Source organism: Myxine glutinosa, chromosome 7, assembly GCF_964187855.1.
Source record: "Myxine glutinosa chromosome 7, kmMyxGlut1.1, whole genome shotgun sequence".
Classification (NCBI taxonomy): Eukaryota; Metazoa; Chordata; class Myxini; order Myxiniformes; family Myxinidae; genus Myxine; species Myxine glutinosa.
The window spans coordinates 131,329,983-131,353,488 of record NC_136267.1 but is presented as its reverse complement, the minus strand read 5'-3'; the positions used below and the strand labels follow the sequence as shown (position 1 = coordinate 131,353,488).

Here is a 23,506-nt window from a genome sequence, read left to right as displayed (position 1 = left end):
CAAATTGAAATTTTTAATCTAGATTCAAAGCATTATGTCTGGTGCAAGCCAAACACTGCACAAAACCATCATCGTGGTGGCAGCATCATGTTATGGGGCTGCTTTTCATCAGCAGCACCTGCTGATCTTGTCAGGGAAAAAAGGACAATGGATGGTGCAAAGTACAGGAGATTCCTTGATGAAAACTCTGCAGACTGGGCAATTCCAATGTCACGTGGTTTCCAATTTCAATGCAATTCCAAAGAGGACAACTTCCCCCATCCAAAACCTTGATCTTTTCTACCCCTGCTAATTTCACCCCAAATCCACTTTTTTGAAATACCAACTTCTTTCCTGGAAGTGCTTGGTGTCCTTGCGTTTTATACCTATCCTGCCTCCCCCCAAGCCCTCTCCCTCCCACACATCTCCCGATGTCCCTGCTCTCAAATGTTGTGTTTGTGTGCTTCCCCTTCTCTCCCCATCTTGTCTACCGCTCCCCTTTTTATATACTTTGTTTGCTTGTTTGTTTGATTTGTTTGTTTGATAAATGTTAGCTCTTTCACGAGCCTCGATTCTGTATCCCCCAAAAAAAACAAAAATGTGACCGATGACGTCATCATTATTTATTTTTTTCTCCACCAGTTTATGTAGACATGGCGCTCAAGAAATTGCATCTTGATTGGATGAAGTTTTATACTTGTCGAAGTATCGAATTATGACGTCATAATGGAGGCCTTGGGCCGAGAGAGCTAAAATGGGTCACAGCCTATTCCAAGCCAAATATGTGTGTAAAGTTTGGCGATTCTCTGTGCAATGATGTAGACGTAGTACTGCGCACAAACAAACAGACAGACAGAGACAAACCAACCAACCAACATACTTGCTGGAATTTTTTCCGGCAAGTAACAAACCAACCAACCAACATACTTGCCGCAATCTATTCCGGCATGTAACAAACGGACTGAAATGCAATACCCTCTCCTCTGGCGAGGGTAATAACCCGGGTTGCGTATATCAAGCGAAAGCATGCGTACTGCTTATGTGCATATATAATAAATATATTGTGGTTATGTAGCTCAGATAATTCTAATTGCACCCCAACTTGGAGGGACAGGCTTTGGTAGGGACATGAAAGGACAGGAGGAGCAACACTGCGATAGAGCCACAAAGATTACAAGAAAGATGCAGACCCTTAGACTCAGCCTCTTTTCACAAGATAACAGTTATAAGGAGGGCCTTAAACTTCATGACCCAATGAGGACAAATTGAGAAGATTGAGGGCATCTTGAAAGATTAAACTGATCTCTTGTTTGAGACTGAGTGCATCCATCCATTGTTGACATAGAAGAACCAGCATGCTCAAGGAGGAAGTACCTGGGCAGAAATCAAACTGATAATGGAAATGAGAGGATACAAGCAGAAGATACAAGTCTTTGAAGTCTCTTGCAATGACAGATTACGTTTCTCATGATGGGAGAAGGGTGGTTATTTTATAGTTGTGATGAGCAGTTTTTCGCCATTCTAATAAATTTGGGTAACATTAGTAACTTTCCATGGTGCAACAGGATGTCCTTATCAAATTGTCTGGGAAAAATCAGATAAAGGAGGTATATTCAGAGATGTGAAACAAAAAGGAGAGAGAGAGAGAGTTGTGGGTGAGGGGTGGGGGATAGGGTGCATCAAACGCCCCATGATTTTCAAAAAGTTGTTGTATTTTAATGTCTATTCCCTCAAATGTTACACTTGTTGGTAGAAGTATGTATGCAAAAAATAGATGAAATCAGAGGTGGTCCTGGGTGGCCACCGGCCACTTTTATATATTTAGGGCCATTTAGGGCCACAGCTAAACTACTTTACAAGATAATGTAAAATTAACTACAAGATAATGTAAAATTAACCATTATACCTATATACAAAAGTAAAGTCCTACTTTTACTAAATGCCTAATATCAAACAGTTAAAACAACCTTACATGTCAATGTAAAATTAACCAAAATCGTTCTTCATATTACAAAGTTGTAGTACAGTGTTGTAGTATTGTACTTTCATTGATTAAAAGTTTGAAAATGTATTAAGCACAACGCCAATGTCACTACTCCAACTTTGCTCGTTTCCGCAAATTTGGCCTCGCTTTGCGGTCACATTCAACCACTTGAAGAAGATTTTGGAAGTGGTCTTCTCTTCTTGCAGTTGAGACAAAATCAGTTGCGAGCTTTACTGCTCTCTCTGCAGGGTCATTCACAACATTAAGCCCATCCACAATGGACTTGGCTGCCTTGAAGTGCTCATTGTTCTGCCAAGTGTCAACATCCTCTGTTAGGAAGGTCATATCTAGGTGAAGAAGGTTTACTGTAAACCACGAGTCCTCGTTCACAAGATCAGCCAGGGTTGTCGCTTCTGTAATTTTTGGAAATGACGGTTTGCCATATCCAGAACCGTAGCGGTGTTTTGGAGTGCTTGGCATTTCATCTGGTTGTATGGCCAGTAACACATCTGCAAGGGCACGACGATCCTTTTGAGGAATTGCATTGCTGAACAGTGCCAAAACAACCAGTTCTGGGGTTAAATACCACAAATGTCTATCAAAGGCTTTCACAGCGCTGACTGAAATGGTTGAGTTGACAGCTTTATAGTTGAGCAGAGTCTTGTAAAAGCACAAATCAAACCATGGGGCATTTGAAGCAGACTGACATATGAGCCACCAATCACAATAAATATAAACAACAAAAACAACAAACTCCTTCAGTTTTTTCTGTTGATGTTGTGTTGTTACAGTTCCTCGAGGTAGTAGAGAAATTTGCTCTTCAAGTAGGCATATTTTGATGGAATAAAGAATCTTTGACATCCACCTTGCTTTATGCATGGCCCCTGGTCTGTGGAGTGTTCCTTGTTTTGTGACATCATCATCGAGGACTACCTGGCAGAGTTGTGCCATTTCCTTGTAGTCTTCCCTACAGTATGAAGCGCTTGTGCGGATTGTGCTTAAAACCTTGTTTTTGCAGGATAAAAGCAGCTGTTGTGCATAGTCATTGTACATGGAAATGTCAATTTTGGTTAAACTTTCATTCTTTGCATGCGATATGCGTTCCCAATTCTTCTGGAATTTTTGGAACAAAGATACTTCTGGAGACTTTGATGCCTCAATTTTGAGAACGTCAAACACATGATCCAGGATTACCTCTCCAACATGATGGCGACATGCACACCACAGAAGAGCACGGTCCAGTTTTGATTGAATGGTAACACAGGCAGCTGTAACGTGTCCAGTGTTTGATGCTGTTGTGTCAAAACATAAGTTGACAACTGATTGTTTGCACTTCCATGAATGTAGATACGTGTAAGTGTGCTCGGCAATGATGTCACCTGATGACCTATCACTTCCAGGAGGATATCTAGCCACCCTCAGTAGCTTTACATCAGTGGCATTCCCAACCAACACTGGCAATCTTTCTTCCTTGACATTCTTGTTTGTGAGCGTTGGTATCTGCTTGCCATCCCAGTGAAGTGTTGCAGCTGTTGGGGCGATCCAATTTTCTTGAATATCTTTGGCGATAGCACTTGTTATTGATCGTCGAGCCTTATCAGCAGTTGAGTACGACTTGGCCACACGACGTGGATCACCTCCTGCCTCTTGAATTACAGCTTTGGTGAGCGCAACCTGTTGAACAGGAGTTATGTTTAGTCGAGTAGCAACAGACACAACTGAATGTCTTTTCAGAATATCATGAGGAATAAAGGCAGATGTACCTACATATGTTGATCTGTGGTGACTACGCTTCCTTTGAAACTCTGGAATCGCCTCTTCTTCAGTTTCTTCCAAGCTATCTGCAGAGTCACTATCATCAGAGCATACAGAACTAATTGTCATCTCTTGTACACTGGATGATTCATGACGTTCTCGTCTTGAAGCTTCCGCTAAGAGGCGTTTTTCTTTTCTATGATCTTTATCAACTTTCTTCTTGTCAACACCACCAAATGAGGCTACTCTGTCAGATTTCATTGACTCTAAAAATATTCTATCTTCCTCATTCTTAATGTTTGTCATTGCATCTTTTGTCCATACACCAAAGGTCTTATCAAGACGTTCATTCATGGTTTGCAACTTAGCCAAAGTGCTTGGAGATTCTCGGCGAGAAACAGGTATTTGACGCAATTTGTTATTGTCATTAAGAAGGTCAAGTATTAGTTTGCAGCATTGATGGTCTGAAAGCATAGGAATATTTGCTTTAGTGTAGAATTTTTTCAGCTGGATAAGGACGATGCTGGCAGATTTCCATTTCAGTGGCTGAGTTTGTTTGCCTTCACATATTTCTTTCTGGATGTACCACATCACGCATCGAAGAACCTGCCGGCAAGTTGGGAGGCGGACTCCTGTCAATGTACCATCTGCTTCTGTAAAAGCATTGCCAAGACCAAAAATGGCACTTGCTAATCTGGTCTTCTTATCTGCCATCTGAAAGAAAATAAAGGATATTATTAGACTACTAGTATGGGACCCATGATTAGACCTCCGATTTCATTCATGTAAAAATACAAACTAATTATCAAACCATCGTTTTTTGCATAAAATTGTTATATTTGTATTCCTCTCATCAAGACCTTCAATTTGATACCAAACATGACTAGGTTTGGGTGTAAAATAACAAAATCAAACATTTTTACATAGTGCGGCCCCGAAAATGGCCCTAAATATATAAAAGTGGCCGGTGGCCACCCAGGACCACCTCTGATTTCATTTATTTTTTGCATACATACTTCTACCAACAAGTGTAACATTTGAGAGAATAGACATTAAAATCCAAGAACCTAAGGGCGTTTGATGCACCCTAGTGGGGGATTAAAATTAGTCAAAGACTCATTATTTCCAGGGATGAAGGGATAGTGGATCTGTCTGAGGAGGTTTTTTGTATACAAGGTCAAGGTTACCCAGTTTCTTATTCATGGCTGACTCAAGCAGGTTTTCATCAAGGAATCTACTGTACTTTGCACCATCCATTGTCCTTTTTTCCCTGACAAGATCAGCAGGTGCTGCTGATGAAAAGCAGCCCCATAACATGATGCTGCCACCACCATGATGGTTTTGTGCAATGTTTGGCTTGCACCAGACATAATGCTTTGAATCTCGACCAAAAATTTCAATTTGGCGTATTTCGACCAAATCGTCTGACAACAAAACGTTTCTCAACATGCCTGCATTATCATTAATATGCTTCTTTTTTTTGCAAACTCCGTATGAGCTTTTATCTGCGCCTTTTTCAGTAGTGGCTTCTTTCGTACCACCTGTACATAGAGCTGAGCTTTGTACAGGGAAAGGGATATTGTTGATTGATGAACACTGACCCCCATCTCGGACATAGAGTCTTGAAGATCTTTCAAAGTCATTGTTGGATTTACAGTGACATTCCGAACCATATTCCTGCTTGACCGGCCGCTGAGTTTGTATGGGCCACGTGATCTTGGTAGAGTCTGGGTGGTACGATACTGTAACGGATTTGAGAAGTGTAACGAATTTGAGAAGTGTAACAATTTTGAGAAAGTTTAACGAATGTGAAAAGTATGGTTTTGTTGTGTGTAACTGACCCTCGTAATGTAAAGAATGGTCGCAGCTCGTCCTCTTAGTTAATACCATAAACCTACACACAGGACACGATATATCCTTTTAAATAGTTAGTCCCTTATTCTCTGTGTAGGCTAAGGATGTGTTTCCCACTAGTTTGACTCTTCATTGCACCGAATTAAATAAGAGTAGGCCCTCCGACGCCCCATGGCAGCTTCCAAGTGCCAGGTTCGCCACTTTGCTGCAATTGCCTCTTTAGGCACTTTGCTGCATTTCCATCTGCCGTCCACTTTGCTGCATTTGACTCCATTACGCACGAGGTAACGCCGAAGAAGAAAGGCGGGTCTCCACCTCGTCATAGAGGGGAGGAGTAAGTCGGCCCCGCTCATCCAACCCAGAACGCGGGGTTTGGCTTGAGAGGGCAGAGAGAGAACGTTTGGGGGAGGTTCGCAAAGGGTGAAGGGCGGGGCCTATATAACCCGCCGCGGGATGCTCCCAAAAGAGATGAGCTTTTACAGAGATGGGTCCAGGAGATGCGCTGGAGATGAGCAGGTGTGACCGATCCGCCGTGAGACGTGCCGCGCTGCAGGAAAAGCGGACCGGGGCAACGCAAGGAGCGCACGAGGCAGCAGTACAGAGAAAGGAACTTCGCCCGCGCAGTTTGGGACCAAAGCTCGGCTTCTTGACGGCGGTGCCTTCTGGCCCGACCGTGCCCAGTACCCGCTGAACCTTCCTTGCCTCTAAAAGCCACCCATCTCCAAGCCATTCCTTCCTGCCTGCATTTCCCCGTGTAAGTGTGATCGTCCGTCTGTCTTTCACATTGTCCTGGGGTTTATTAATTAAGCTTGAATAGGTAAGCTAATGATTTCACTGTGTGTCTGCTCCTTCCATTTTCTGTATATAACCAACTGCTCTCTTTGCCTTGGCTTGTGAAAATAATTAATAAAACCTGTTATTCCTCCGTACGTCTTCTTCTTCTTCCTCTTTACATTCGGTTGCTTTAGAGGTTTCCATATTGAATAGCTGTGGCGCGATACGGCCAACGTCTGGGTGAATCGGGTGAATCGGGGAAACTGTTAGGTCGCGGTGCCTTCGCTCGGCAAACAACATCCTTAACCGCGAACCGTAACAATACATTTTCCACTTGTTAATGATGGATTTCACTTTACCGGTGGGAGAGATAGACGGGGTAGAATCGACCCAGGACCTCGGGGAAATGTATATGGAGGAGGTGGTTGAGGAGGTTTCAGGCGTGCAAAATGGTGTCCTCGCGCACGTGGGTGTAGCGGCACCAAATTTTGCCGCCCCCGCGACCGTAGCAGCGCCACCGGTGGATTTGAACCTTTTTATGATACAAATGAAGGCCCTTATGGAAAAGAATAGTGAGCGATTGGAAGCCAAAATGAGAGACGAAGCGAGGGCTCAGAGTGAGCAAATGGGGGCAATGAGGGACGAAGCGAGGGCTGATAGTGAGCGATTGGGGGGCGAAATGGGGGGCAGAATGGGAGAAATGGGGGACAGAATGGGAGAAATGGGGGGCAAAATGGGAGAAATGGGGGAACGGCTAGAAGCTAAATTTGAGGGGTTAGACAACGGAATAAAAGAGGTAAAGAATGGGTTAACGGGGGTGGAAAATAGAATGGCTGCCCAAGAGAATCAGTTAGAGGGGGTGAAAAATGGGTTGAGGGGCTAGAAAATAGGATGGAAGACAAATTGCGGGCAATAAGGGAGCAATCCGCCCGGGAAGTCGAACAGATGGGGAACCAGATAGAGGAGGTGAAAATCGGGGTAGAAGCCAAACTGGATGCTCAGAGGGATTAATTGGGACAGATGAGGGTGGCATCTACAAAAGAGAGGGAGGAGATGAAGGAGGAGATACGACGAGGTGTAATTGAGGAGGTCTCGGGGGTACGCGAGGAGGTAAAGCGAGGTGAAAAGCGTATAGAGAAAGAGGTGAGAAATGGGACGGCAAAGTTACAAGGGGGAATAGAGGACCTGACGGAGGAGGTGGAACAGCTGACGGTGGGACAGACGGAGTTAGTGGAGCAGGTACAAAAGAACACTGCGGTACTAGGAGGGTTGAAAGCGACACAAAGAGACATCAAGGACGACTTGATAGCGACACAGAGGCAATGTCAGATGGTACGTGAGGGACTGACAATGAGGTTGGACGAGGTGACAGAGGTAATGGAGACAAAGGACCGGCAGGTGAGGATGCACATAGAGACGGTCACGGTAGCCTTAGAGGACGAGATAGAGGAGACGCACCGGGAAATAAAAGAGGTGAAGCAAAAATTAGAGGAAGTGGAAGAAGAGGTGAGTGAAATTAAGAAGAGACGGACAGAAACTAAGAGAGAAATACAGGAGGAGGTGATGGAATATGTACAAGGTCGGTGCTCAAATCGTGATGATGTGCTCGCTAACCAAATAAAGACTTTGCAGGTGGCGAAGGAGGTGCAGAGACGAGGTGCCAAGGTGAGTGGCGATATACGTGGAAATGTATATGATGTGAGGAAAGCTTCAGTCGGCTTGGGGGTTGATTTGGATCCGGGTGTTCGTGAGAGGCCGTTGTTGAAGTGTGCGACAGGTACGGTGTGCAAAGGAGGAGGTGTGCGAGAATGTCCGACTCTGGGGTGTGTGAGGAAAAAGTGCGCGCCAAGGAGTGAGTGTGCTGTCGAGAGTGAGTCGGTCGTAGCGCGTGTGCGAGGGAGCACATGGAAGCGCGTAGTGAGGAGTGTTACAGAGGCTGTAACAAGAAAGTGTACACCTGTGGTGAGTGTTACGGAGGAAGTAACGGAAGAGTGTGCGCAAGAGGATGCGCGAGAAAGGTGTGTAACGGACGGGTGCATTGGGAAAGAGTGCGCTGTCAAGAGTGAGGGAGAATGCACACCCGTAGTGAGAAGTGTTACAGAGGATGTAACAAGAAAGTGCACGCCTGTGGTGAGTGTTACGGAGGAAGTAACAGAAGAGTGTGCGCGAGAAAGGTGTGTAACGGACAGGTGCATGAGGAAAGAGTGCGCTGTCGAGAATAAGGGTGAGTGCGCTGTCAAGAGTGGTGGTGAAAGTAGTGAGAGTGACACGGAGCGTGAGTTGGTTGTGACAGGTGAGAGAGGATGTACACCTGGAATGGAAGGATGCACCCCTGGAAGGGTAGAGCGTGTGTGGGAATGCACACTGGAATTGGTCGTGAGGCACGTGGTTGGGTGTGCGAGTGAGAGCACACCTGTGATTGTCACAGAGGAGGTGACCGAGGAGGGGGCGCGAAGAGGTGTGTTAGTGAGGTGTGCGAACGACGAGTGTGTGCCAAGGTGTTCGGTGGTCAGGTGTGTGACCAAGTCTGTGAGCGGAATGAGTGTACCTGGGTGTGTAAGAGAAGGGGCAATGACGAGGAGCATGGGAACAGCTGGATGTATGAGCAAGGAACGGGCTGCGGGGTGTAAGCATGCAGGTGAGGCATCGACGGTAACCGGGTTAGCGGTTAGAGCGACTTATAGCCGAATCGGGCCCTCGGTGCGTGCCGGGTTTCGCGTGCCGCGAGGACCAGCGGGGATCCGAACCACGGCGGGTTCGAAAGGACCGCCGTACGCGATCCACGCTGGGCCTCGCTTTGAACGGCCGCGTCCATGCTCCACTAGGCGGAGCGGGCATCCCGATAGGAAGGGTCGTCATGGCGACCCCTTTTTGTTGAGACGATCCAGCAGGTCGAGATCGGGCCATGGGATGGCTCGGTGCCGAGGTGGTGAGTGGGATCTCAGCCCGGGTAAGCCCTGTCCCTGCACCGAATGCGGGACGTATCCAGCCGCTGGCACCAAACAACCCGCATTCATTGCTCGGCTTTACGAAGCCGGGCTGTGGAAGTGAATTGGCGCACCGAGAGGCACTAGTGAGTGGACTGTGATGATGGTAATAGTGATAGTGATTTGATACGAAATTTAGAACAGTGGGTAGAATTGGCAGTAATTGGAAATTTTTGATTGGTTGGAATTTGGTAAGCAAAATTGATAGTGGGACGTCCCCGATGTGGTGGGATGGCCAATCCACCATCCCTCACAGCGGGGGCAAAGGAGCACTAGTTTATGGGGTTTATGGCAGTGTAAGCTCGCCGAGGGAGGGTTTGGATAATGTGTAGGGACCTAGAAGATGACCTTAGGTGACGTTAAGATTAGGTAGTGACAATGACACCTGTAGTGGGGACGCAGAGAGGGCAGTGTGGATGATAATGACGTGGTATGTGCTTAGTTTAAAGGGAAGACGTGGAGCACTAAGTTAGCAGGGCACCAGGTAGATTAGATGATGCCGTGTGTATGGTGAACAGGTGTGATTGCACAGGTGTGCAACTGAACAGGTGTATGGAGCAGTGTATGAGGGAGTAGTGGTGATTGCGTGTGGTGTTGACCAAATGGTCCAGGAAGGAAGGAGGGTGCAGGTGGCACCAGGTGTGAGTGCACAGGTGTGCACCAACAGGTGTATGGAATAAATAGTTGTGTGAAATACATGGAATGTGGAATACATGGAGTGTGGAGTATATGGAGTATTGGAATGGATGGTCGTGGAGTGAGTATGGTGGAAACTATGGAGTGGAGTGGATGGTGCGAAGGTGTGAGTGGGGGAAGGATGGACCCCCATCACGAATACCCGGGGAGGGTAGTGTAAGTGTTAGGTAGAGGGTATAGGTAAATGGTGGTTGGATATTGGCATCTGTGGTGCGTGGTGGAAGAATGGTATTTGGATGGGTGCATTAGTGTTGTGGAAATGGCTGGGCGTGTAGCCTGTTCGTGTGTGTAGTTGGTTTGGGCACTCCACCACTGTGAGGAAGTCGGCCAGGTGAGGCCGCAGATGGGCTCTGGGAGCCGGTAGTTGTGGATGGGGCCCGAGGATCCGGAGGACGGACCCGGGTAGCCCAGTGCCAGAGGGCACCGAGTGGGGTGACAGAGCCAGGAGGGGCCTTCCCCAGTTAGTTAGGTTAGGGTGAGGAGCTAGGTAAGCTCGGGTGGCAACTACAGTGGTGGAGGTGTGCAGTTGGGTAGACCTGCTGGGAGAGCTACACGTCTCAGCCCAGAAATTGTGCAAGGGCACCAGGAGATGAATCGGGGGAGTGAGACCCCAAATTGAGAAGCACCACAGTTTGGTCAATGGGAATTGGTTTTTAGAACCCATCGTGTAAGTTTGCCAATGGATTGGCAGGGAAAGACCCCGGGTAGTGTAAAGTGTGTTAATGTCATTTAGAAAGTAGTTAGGATGAAAATCTCCTTGCACCATCTGCATCCACTCACCTGAGGTGACAGGTACTCCACACCATGCCAGGTGGTTATTATTATTTTTATTGATGCAAATGTTGGAATGTGAGACGCATCATGACGTGGGTGTGACATTGTGCCTTGATGTTCCATCTCTTCCTCCTTATGAGGGTTGATGATGAATTGGGTGATGGCAAATTTTGGATCGAGGGATTGTGGAGACGAATTTGGTGTAGGGGAAATATGGGGAAGATGTGACGGTAGCGACGGATTTGTAAAGGTGTAGATTTTGTAAATATGGGGTAAGGGCAAGGGTAGAGTAGGTGACAGGGGGGGGGGTGACGTACGGTAGGGACGAGCTTTCTCACTTCGCTCTCCATACGCACTTCGCCTTGCATTGCCTTGTTTGATGTGTACCCTTGTGACCTTACCCCTCGCTCATCTGTCTTCCCCCCCCCCCCCCTTTTGTCTCCCACCTGAGGACTGTGCGCCACTGGGTGTTGAGGGGAGCGTACGGAGGTCGTCTTGTGTGCCAGGACCCTCTCAACCAGCATGCATTGCATTGATGTACCACTTTATGGACCGCTGTTCTGCGGCCAAGTACCACTTGATGGACCCCAGGTTCTGGGGCAGGGCACCTCTGTTGGAGACCGGCCATAGTGGCCAGGGAATCTTGCTTGCGGACCTCGGTAAGGTGGCACCTATGCCAAACAGGTGGACCACCCTTAGTTGGCCCCTGTGGCCCTAAATAAAAATGGACACGGTTTGTGCTTTTTATATGTCCAAGTAGGCCGCATGAAGCAAGAAGACATCGGGAAGAACATCGGCCCAGCAGAAAAGAAGAAGACCACCACCAGTTGTTTTTTTTGTGTGTTTATTGCAAACAGTAATGACTGTGCACTGGTTGGTGCGTTTGGGTGCTTTTGGGTGCTTTGGTGTTTGTTATTGGTACTGGTGCATCGATGCAATGCGTGCTGTCTCCTCCCTCCCAACAGGAATTTCCTTCTCTTTGTTTCCCTAACAAGAAAAGAAAAAAAAAACACAGGTCCTGGGTTGCGTTGTAAATAAGAAAGAACATCACTGTAAATAATACTCCCCACCGTAAATGTATAGCTTGAAAACGATTCCGTAATTCGGTTATCCTGTGGGCGCAAATCTGTTAGGCAGGGTGCAATGCAGCAGGGGGACATATTTATTTGTGTTTTAAAATTGTCACACTCAGGGTCAGGTTAATTGTAGAGGGAATTACACCTACGTGTCACACTAAGTTAAAGTTTTGTAGGCCCGAGGACGGGCCTGAAGGAAGGAGGGTGCAGTGTGACGGATTTGAGAAGTGTAACGAATTTGAGAAGTGTAACAATTTTGAGAAAGTGTAACGAATGTGAAAAGTATGGTTTTGTTGTGTGTAACTGACCCTCGTAATGTAAAGAATGGTCGCAGCTCGTCCTCTTCGTTAATTCCATAAACCTACACACAGGACACGATATATCCTTTTAAATAGTTAGTCCCTTATTCTCTGTGTAGGCTAAGGATGTGTTTCCCACTAGTTTGACTCTTCATTGCACCAAATTAAATAAGAGTAGGCCCTCCGACGCCCCATGGCAGCTTCCAAGTGCCAGGTTCGCCACTTTGCTGCAATTGCCTCTTTAGGCACTTTGCTGCATTTCCATCTGCCGTCCACTTTGCTGCATTTGACTCCATTACGCACGAGGTAACGCCGAAGAAGAAAGGCGGGTCTCCACCTCGTCATAGAGGGGAGGAGTAAGTCGGCCCCGCTCATCCAACCCAGAACGAGGGGTTTGGCTTGAGAGGGCGGAGAGAGAACGTTTGGGGGAGGTTCGGAAAGGGTGAAGGGCGGGGCCTATATAACCCGCCGTGGGACGCTCCCAAAAGAGATGAGCTTTTACGGAGATGGGTCCAGGAGATGCGCTGGAGACGAGCAGGTGTGACCGAGCCGCCGTGAGACGTGCCGCGCTGCAGGAAAAGCGGACCCGGGGCAACGCAAGGAGCGCACGAGGCAGCAGTACAGAGAAAGGAACTTCGCCCGCGCAGTTTGGGACCAAAGCTCGGCTTCTTGACGGCGGTGCCTTCTGGCCCGACCGTGCCCAGTACCCGCTGAACCTTCCTTGCCTCTAAAAGCCACCCATCTCCAAGCCATTCCTTCCTGCCTGCATTTCCCCGTGTAAGTGTGATCGTCTGTCTGTCTTTCACGTTGTCCTGGGGTTTATTAATTAAGCTTGAATAGGTAAGCTAATGATTTCACTGTGTGTCTGCTCCTTCCATTTTCTGTATATAACCAACTGCTCTCTTTGCCTTGGCTTGTGAAAATAATTAATAAAACCTGTTATTCCTCCGTATGTCTTCTTCTTCTTCCTCTTTACATTCGGTCGCTTTAGAGGTTTCCATATTGAATAGCTGTGGCGCGATACGGCCAACGTCTGGGTGAATCGGGTGAATCGGGGAAACTGTTAGGTCGCGGTGCCTTCGCTCGGCAAACAACATCCTTAACCGCGAACCGTAACAATACATTTTCCACTTGTTAATGATGGATTTCACTTTACCAAAGGGATAATGAGTGACTGAAATCTTATAACCCTCTCCTGAACGGTGCTTTTCTACCACTTTATGTCTGACATCTTTGGAAAGCTCCTTGGTCTTCACGTTTGCCTTGTTTGAACAAGTGAATTGCACCTTAAAACTCTTTAAATAAGTGGAGAGCTTCATTTTTAAGTTAAAATACTGATTTCATGCAGGTGAAACCTATTTTTCTTACCCACCTGTCCTCCACAAATGGCAAAGCTCCACAATGGCAGGTTATTTTGTAAACTTTCAAACAAATAATTTGCTCCTGAAGTGATTTAGAGTTAATTAGGTAAAGGGTTTGAATATTTATCCAACTGTGAATCATCTTATTTTCTCTGTTCATTTAACTTATTCACATTTTAACTGCATTTTTTAGCTTTATTACTTTGGAGTAGTTTGTGAAGATTCTATATATTAAGTTTGATTTGAAAGCATCATGAAACAAGCTCAGGTGGCATCAAAATGTGAAAACTTTGGAGGGGGTGAATACTTTTGCAGGCCATTCTATGCTCTCTGGTTGTTTTACAACGCATTTAGTAAGTGCATTGCTTTACAGGCTTTTACCATTCTTATTTCTGTCTATGATTGTATTTTATTCACCTAATAGAGATTGCTACAATGACCTAATGGCTTGTTTTCTTTCCCATGTTACAAGCTCCACTGCATTTTCTGTTGTAATTAATTTTACTCTGGGAAAAAACAACCGCATTTAATGCAACATGACAACACTTAACGCTGCCCTTTCAAAACGAAATTAAACTTTTAATGATTTTCTCAAGAATGTTTTGTTTTGATAGCATCTCTTTATTTTCAATTCAAACAACATAGAATTCCATAGACCTTGAGATCCAGACATTAAAATATTGTCAATAATGGCTGTTGACTGTGGTCTTATGATGTGTTTGAGAGCAAAGTGTCAAGAAATATTTTGTGATTTGAATCATTTTTATACTTTAACAATAGTGAAACTGAACGAATTCAGTACTGCTCAGGTGACACCATCTGGGCTTGTTCTGCCAACAGTGTATAATATGAATATTAATTTCAGATGTAGCCTTCACCTCTCATTATCTTTACAAATGCATTCGAATGCTCATTTGAAACTTTTTTATATTCTTCATACTTTTCCATATATTTGTCTTTCCATCTTATTCAATAACACATAGTGAATCACCATTTACAGTAAACTTTTGTCGATATTCTTGTGATTCTTCCACTGCATAATGTGAAGTCCAAAAAAATCGGAAATGTATCAATTATATTTTGCAATCAACCAATTTATCCCATTAATCTACTACCTGCACCTTTTCACTGAAAATGAAACATTCCCATGTGTGTGCAGGTGTGTTATGAACAAGGCAGAGGGACCTGGTCAGGAGATGGCTTCTTCACTTTGTGACTCCACGTTACCACCTCCTGTCCAACGACCATGTCTTCATCCTTGTCCAGAGGACTGCGTACTGGGGGAATGGGAAGCATGGACTTCGTGCACCCAGGTGAAAACACATGACGCGATTTATCTATATTATAATAGGCGAAGATGATTCTGTTGGACGTCTGTCCGGGGGTGTGGCTAACTCGGTTTGCAGAGTAGCTCCACCCACTCCTCCTTCTCGAATAGCTTTGAGGCCTGTTTAGTTAGGCCCGTGCTGTCTTTCGCTCTCACACAGATTTATTTCAATTCTAATTCGATATATCATTTCATTTTTCGCAGTCGCCAACATAGTTTTAGACTCGGTTGAAAAAAAACGGGAAGAAAATGCGATCCGATCCTTCGGATCTTGAGTCTCTCACGCCTTTATCTCCAATCTAACTCACCATCTGATTTCATTTTTATTGATGGTTTTAGACTCGGTGTCAGCAACGCGGGAAAACGCAGAGATATATTTTTAAAAATACACCATATCACCGCCCAACACCGTCCACCGCGCCCAACACCGCCAACAAGTATCATACACCGCCCAACATGACACAGACGGCAACATGTCGACATCGCTTTTTCTTTAAACCGAGTGAACCGAGCCGAACCGAATAAACCGAGTGAATTCACCGAGCGATTTTCATCCAATTCCACCGAATTTCATGAAATTACCGAGAGATATTTCTTCGTTTTTATTTTATTAGTTACCAGCAGAAGTACCCAGCGTTGCCGGGCGGGGGAGGGGGGAAGGGCACGTACACTTTAAACATGTATATACATGTGGGATGTGGGATATATACATGTGCGACATGTGTACGTGTGTGTGTGTGTACGTGTGTGTGTGTGTATATGTGTGTGTGTGTGTATGTGTGTGTGTGTGTGTGTGTGTGCGTGCGCGTGCGCGCGCGTGTGTGTGTGTGTGTGTGTGTGTGTGTGTGTGTATATATATATATGTGTGTGTGTGTATATATGTGTGTGTATGTGTATGTAGGCTAACCCCCGCTCCAGCAGGGAAAATGGCCTTAAAATGCATGTTGTTGTTGTATGTGTATATATATGTCTGTGTGTGTGTGTATGTGTATATATATGTGTGTGTGTATATGTGTCTGTATGTGTGTGTGTGTGTGTTTTTGTGTATGTGTGTGTGTGTGTGTGTGTGTGTGTGTGTGTGTGTGTGTGTGTGTATGTGTGTGTGTGTGTGTGTGTGTGTGATGTATATATGTGTATAATGTGCATATATGTGTATATGTGGATACATATGTGTATACATATTTGCATATGTGTATATGTGTCTGTACGTGTGTGTGTGTGTGTGTGTGTGTGTGTGTGCATGTGTGTCGATGTACGTGTGTGTGTGTATGTGTGTGTGTGTGTGTGTGTGTGTGTGTGTGTGTGTGTGTGTGTGTGTGTGTGTGTGTGTGTGTATGTAAACATGGGCCGGTGTGTGTGTAAAGTGTGAGGAGGTATTGGAGAGGAAAATGCAGAGATATATATTTTAAAATCGCGCCATGATGATAAACGAAAATACACCGCCTAAAATAACAGTCGACATCTATCTATAATTCCATTAATCTCTGTGTGTATGTTTGTATGTGTGTTTGTATGTGTGTATGTTTGTCTGTGACCGCTGTTTCTCGACAACTACCGGTCCGATATACTTGAAACTTGCCAGGTATATTGCTGGGGACCCGAGGATGTGCCTTTTCAAGGTTTGAAATTAATCGGACAAGTAGTTACCGAGCTATGGCGATTTCTTTACCAAACACCGCAAGCCGTTCGCTTTGGACCAAACCATTTCATGTAAATAGAGGGGGGGGGTTCTGTGGTCGTTGCGAATGGACCAAACCATTCATGTAAATAGAGGGGGGGGGGTTCTGTGGTCGTTACTGCCACGTGGTTTCAAAGTTTTTTTTTGTTGTTGTTTGCACGCATGTTTTTTTGCACCCACGTACGGGCACGCCCTAGGATGTTTACACACACACACACCCCTACACAAATTTTTTTTTTTTTTTTTTTTGGCAAGGAACGGGCACCCACGTACGGGCACGTCCTAGCTTATATATAGTACGGGCATGCCCTAGTCTATCTATAATTCCAGTAATCTCTGTGTGTATGTTTGTATGTTTGTCTGTGACCGCTGTTTCTCGACAACCACGGGTCCGATATACTTGAAACTTGCCAGGTATATTGCTGGGGACCCGAGGATGTGCCTTTTCAAGGTTTGAAATTAATCGGACAAGTAGTTACCGAGCTATGGCGATTTAGCCGTTCGCCGTTCGCTTTGGCGTTGCGAATGGACCAAACCATTTCATGTAAATAGAGGGGGGAGGTTCTGTGGTCGTTGCGAATGGACCAAACCATTTCATGTAAATAGAGGGGGGGGATTGTCACTGTACTCGCAAGCCGTTCGCCGTTCGCTTTGGCGTTGCGAATGGACCAAAACATTTTATGGACCAAACCATTTCATGTAAATAGAGGGGGGGGGGGGGATTGTCACCGTACTCGCACCCACGTACCCACGTACGGGCATTGCACCCACGTACGGGCATGCCCTAGTATATTTAAAATTCGTCACACACATCCATGCCCGTGGGATTCCCACGGGTGGAAATCCCACGGGCATGGATGTGTGTGACATTTCGACATATTGAGTTAGATGCTGCACCTGCACATTGTTATATAAAATGGTTACTGGCAATTGATCACATCCACAAATGATGTAATCCACACAATTTATGTACTTTACATAACGTTAATAGGAATACATGCCCGTGTAGATGGGAATGACATATAATTCACCGAAAACGTTGAAGCAACCGCATAATATTACGGTGATGTTTAACTCTGAGTGAGAATAGTTTTAAATTTTAAAAACTTTCTTCTGATATTTGTGATTTATTTCAAACAAACTGTATTTCCCATCTACACGGGCATGTATTCCTATTAACGTTATGTAAAGTACATAAATTGTGTGGATTACATCATTTGTGGATGTGATCAATTGCCAGTAACCATTGTATATAACTGAATGTGCAGGTGCAGCATCTAACTCAATATGTCGAAATGTCACACACATCCATGCCCGTGGGATTCCCACGGGTGACCCCGCTAGTATATATATATTGTGTGTATGTGTGTGTGTGTGTGTGTGTGTGTGTGTGTGTGTGTGTGTGTGTGTGTGTGTGTGTGTGTGTGTGTGTGTGTGTGTGTGTGTGTGTGTGTGTGTGTGTGTGTGTGTGTGTGTGTGTGTGTGTGTGTGTGTTTTTTTTTTTTTTTTTGCTTGGTTGCTTTATGCAGCTTTCTTTGATTGAAAGAGCATGGGGTTAATTTATGGAAGTCCCAGCCACCTGGGGTATTGAATAATAGGTAGGAGCTGATTGGTTATTTCCTCCATTTTTTTTTACGTGTGAGAGCCGTGATTGGATCTTGTTACTTGCCAAATCGAAGATTTTTCAAGTATATTGGTCGGTTGCGTTTGTGGTTCTGTCTGTCTATCGGTTTGTCTGTTTATTTGTCACCGGCCTACAGGTCACAATTTTCAACCGATCTTCACGAAACTTCACCAAATGGTAGAGTTGGTCACAATCAAGAAGCCTTTTGTTTTTGGGTCAAAAGGTCAATATAGGCCAAAGGTCACCAACTTTGCCAAATTTCTAAAATCCTCAATTTTCATCCGATTGACTTGAAATTTGAAGAGGACTTGCAAATCTGGTCACTGAATTCAACCACCAAGTATTTTTGAGGTCAACATTGGCCAAAAGGTCAACATAGGCCAAATTTCTAAAATCCTCAATTTTCATCCAATTAACTTGAAATTTGAAGAGGACTTGCATATGTGGTCACTGAATTCAACCACCAAGTATTTTTGAGGTCAACATAGGCCAAAAGGTCAACATGGGTCAAATTTCTAAAATCCTCAATTTTCATTTGATTGACTTGAAATTCTAAGAGGATTTACATATCTGGTCACTGAATTCAACCAACAGGTATTTTTGAGGTCAACATAGGCCAAGTTACAAAAATCCTCAATTTTCATCCGATTGACTTGAAAATTTAACAGCATTTGCACATTGAGTCACTAAATAGGGAAACTAACTATTTTTGAGGTCAAAGGTCAAAGGTCAACATTCCAAAATCATCAATCTTCATCTGAAAAATCGTCACTTTTCTTCCTATTGACCCGAGCTTTGATCAAGATTGTCAATTTTAATCTTGATGAAATGGACAATTTTCTGTATCAATGGAATTTTTTTCCTTTGGGGGGTGGGGGGTGGATTTTGCAAGTATCGTGCTCCGCATGACGTCTTCTTGTTATTTATATGTTAATCGTTATTGGCATTACTCGTGGTACATGCTTGGGAGCCTCGATGGTGCGCGTTTTGATGATTCGCCAACGAGCCGCAGATGGGGAATAGTAGGTGATAAATGTTGCTTCTGGGACACCTCCGTTTAACATGGGAAATCCCTATCTAATGTCATTTACCCCCCTGTCTTTTTCAAAAATCATAAACACCTCTATTTCTCCCTCTATGAACCTATAATCCTTCTCACCTTATGAACCTATAATCCTTCTCGCCTTATGAACCTATAATCCTTCTCACCTTATGAACCTATAATCCTTCTCACCTTATGAACCTATGATTTTCTTCCTTTATGAACCTATAATCCTTCTAGCCTTATGAACCTATGATCCTTCTCACTTACATGTAATTTTTACCCTATTCCCCCCACTAGCCCCTTAATGTAGTTCCTTAGACCACTCTACTAATGAGCCTATAAATATATTATCTCTTTCTAACTTTTTTAAGAGTTCCATTCTCCTATAGAACTCATCCCCATCAAGTATATTTATAAAGTATACAGGTTCCTTAACCTTTTGTTGTGAAAGTATAAAGTGGTATGTTTCACGGAGGGTTCTTGTTTGACCTCCTCCTCTCCCACATACCATTTTAAAATTATAATATTTATTATCCGATTGATAACCATTAAAGTTCTCACTCCACTCTAATATATTTTTCTTCCCGCCCTCCATTACCCCACTTAACAAATGAATACGTTTATCCGTCTTGAGAACCTTCTGACCAGTGATTCTCTCAACCTCTTGAATCTGATATTTTTCACATTCGTTGTGTTTTGCATTTATATACCAAGGTTGATTACACCTCCACTCTTTAGTCTGGTTGATACTTGGTTCTATCATTTATATAATAGTAAAAAAGGTGGCGGTAGCCCGTTAAAATCCCTAACCCCCCTTTTTAACTTATCACTTATATATATATCTTATCACTTATATATATCTTATCACTTATATATCTTATCACTTATATATCTTATCACTTATATCTTATCACTTATATATCTTATCACTTATATATCTTATCACTTATATACTTATATAACCATAAGGGAGACTATCAATTCCATTTTCTAAAATAACCCTCTTATCATCAAAAGCCCCCAATGCTTTCTTATTCACCTCTTCTGAATATAATTGATGTTTATAACTTCTTATTCCATTAATCTTTCTAAACTCTTCTTTCTTTGTTGTTAAACAGTTATAATAATCCTTAAAGTTTATTGTTTCTTTAATGACATTTTTCTTTACACCTTTTAACTTCTTATCAGTCTTTTCAACGTTATTCACAATGTATTTATAAGCATAAGCCTTCGACCTCAATCCCACAAATTCACTCATAACATTTCCTCCCAATTCATCCTTGAACTTTCCAATCACCTTTTTATTTTTAGAAGAGAACAACTCACTCTCTGGACTGTAATTACTTGTATCATAGATATTAATGTCCTTTTTCATGTCTGAATAAACATCATCAGTATTAATTTTCAAAATAAAACTATCAGTATCCATATACAACAATGACACATTATCCTTATACTTTGATTTTAGATTAATATAAAAGTAATCATACATTAATGACTTTGACAAGTCAAGAATTGATGTTCCAATGTAAATAGGTTTGTCCATTTCAATATTCTCTTTAACCAAATGGATCGCACAAAAGTTCTCAGTAAAGACCTCAGCTCTAGTAAAACTCGGTCTATTAATTAATTTTGATGCTTGTTCCCAAGATGTTGCTAGTCTGATATTTTGTCTTTTCCTCACATTCTCCATGGTCTTACCAAAGACCGCATTATTCATCAATTTATAAAAGTCTTTCTCAAAATTTGTTTTTGACTCTGTTCTTCTTTGTGTATTAAACAATGTACCCCTTTAACAAATGACTTTGATTGAACTTTAGAACCCTGTGGATCTTCTCTACTCTTAGACCTTTTGATAAATATTGTCGCAAATTTCTTTGGTGTAGTACATAATTTTTCTTGTTATATAATGTAGTAAGTAATTTTTCTGTTGATTCACCTATATCAAACGATCGTTGATAATCACTCAACCATTCTTTCTTTGGACTTTCTTTCTCACAAGCAAATGGAAGATCTTTATGTTTGATATGAAGTTCTTCAGGATATTTTAAATCGACCTCAAAATAATAACCAACCTTTGAATCATCCAATTATTTTTGTGTAGAGATACTACAGCTTGTAAAACCTTTGTGTAGTCTTTTTCCTTTACCCATCTTAGTTTCCCATAAGGAAGAGCTTGAGACATTGCCCAGCCATACAAGTTGTTTGCGTCATAGTACATCAAGTAAGAACTCTCTTTCGTTGAATCATAATTTGGAAGATATTTGTTATTTGTTTTTGCGTATCTGCTCGAGCATACTTGTGAAATTCCACCTCTTTTTGCCTTTTCAATCATCAAAAGCATATCGACATCGGTTATCAAATCCAAACTTGTTTTGTCATTTTCAACATCGCGCTCCAAGCCAATCCAGGTGCTGTGTAGTAGTGAGCAGGATCCAATCCATATCCAGTGCGACAAACAGATCTAAAGGCTTCAAATACATCGGCCAATAAAAGCACATCAGTTTTGAGATACAAATCGTGATACTCGCCAAGATTCTTGATGTTATATTTTTCCCAAACATTTTGTGCGTGTACATAATCTTTATCAGATATATGACTGTTGTTTAATTTGTTATCGAAATTTTCTTTTAAAGGAAGTTGTGTTTCATTGAATCTCTCAAATGAGTCCATATAGTCATAGGGGTAAATTCCCTTTTGTGTTAGAAAATCTTTATCTGAAAATTACTCTGAAAGACATGGAAACTCTTTTAGATTTTGAACCAAGTTAGCCAATGGACTTGCCATGAATTTAAATGTATCAAGAAATCTGATATGAGTAATAGGAGATGTGTGAATGGTTTTTGTGAATGAAATGTATTTCTGATCCGTGTTAGGAATTGCTGAAATGTGTCCAGATGTCTTTGAAAGTTCATTAATAAATAGATGCGTATCATAATGAGCGTTGTTATGAAGAAAGACAGGAATGAAAGAGGGGAGTTGATAATTAATATTACAACTTTGATGAGCTGGACCTCTATATTTACCAGTGAGATGACAATGATCTCTAACCTTTAGACCTTCACCAATTTTTTCCTCACAAATATGACAAACATTGTTTTTTCTAAATTCCCTTTTCTGTTCACTCGTCAAGGACATTGGTTTATTAGTTTCTCTCATTATCTTGGTTAATCGGACACAGTCTTTTTCTAGTCGTTTCACAAACTCCTCTGGGGTATTTGAGCCTCTATACTCCTCTAACTTGTTATATTTATCACCAACGGATGATTTGATATAATAACAAAAACCGCAAGGAGTATGTTTTTGATATTTATTTGTGTATGATTCTTTTGGATCTGGAGAAGCAGTATCTATTTTTTCTAGAATACTTTCAAAATCAGCATATATAACAAATGGATGTTTGATCTTTTTCTTTTCATCTTTGAATGTGATATTTGAGCCTTCTCTAGGCATATTGATTACCGTTGATTTATGTTCACCACAATAATTTGAATGTTTATCTAATCTTTCTTGTGTATGGAAGAAGTTAAGACAACGCAAACAAATATATATTTTATTTGTTCTTTTACATACTTGTGGTTTTATTAATTTAGCAATATCTTTAATGTATGTATAATGTGAATTTTCCTCTGAATTAAAATATAGAAGATTAATATGAGTTTGTTTACAATTGTCAGAAAGCTTTAAAACCTGAATGCTGTTTGTTTCTGTTAGACCATAAACATTAACTGATAAATTATTTATCTTTTCAAATTTAGGAATATCATTTAAAGCCATAGGAAACTTTAGATCTTTCGTATTTAATGTATTCTCATATTTTTTATAATGAGATACTCTTTCATCATGAAAATGTGGAGGATGTAAGTGTGCTAGAATAGACCAGAGAAAACATTTATTGTCTTTATTTTTGATATTGATAACTGCTTTTCTATTTTTGATAACACTGGGTAAATCAATGTAGGAAGAAGCTTTTAGAGGATCTGATTTAAGAATATGAATGTCTATGTAAATAATTTTTCCTATATTGAATCCACTTCCTACGATTGAATTATCCACATCTTGCTCTTGTTTAATAAGTTCATCATAGACTCCTGATGTTTTAAAATCTTGATATGAAGATATAAAGTGTGGCTCAGTTCTCATGTATGGTGTATCTATAACTCCTTCGTCCTTTGTCATTTCTAATTTTACTCCCATATAAAATTTAAGTGGTTTCATTTCTTTTAGTGTTTTTTCAATCAACGTTTGAACAGCAGGTTTAACTATTTCTACAGCATCAACTATAGACTCTGG

General features: G+C 42.6%; 1 protein-coding gene across 1 annotated transcript in view; it reads left to right on the top strand.

Annotated features, from left to right (window-relative positions):
• The window catches only part of THSD7A (thrombospondin type 1 domain containing 7A), a 221,924-nt gene that overhangs the window by 3,944 nt on the left and 194,474 nt on the right, over positions 1–23,506 (top strand). The window contains exon 3 of the mRNA XM_078782738.1: positions 14,699–14,852. Coding sequence (XP_078638864.1) covers positions 14,699–14,852 — 154 coding nt within the window. The remainder of the gene's footprint in view (positions 1–14,698; positions 14,853–23,506) is intronic.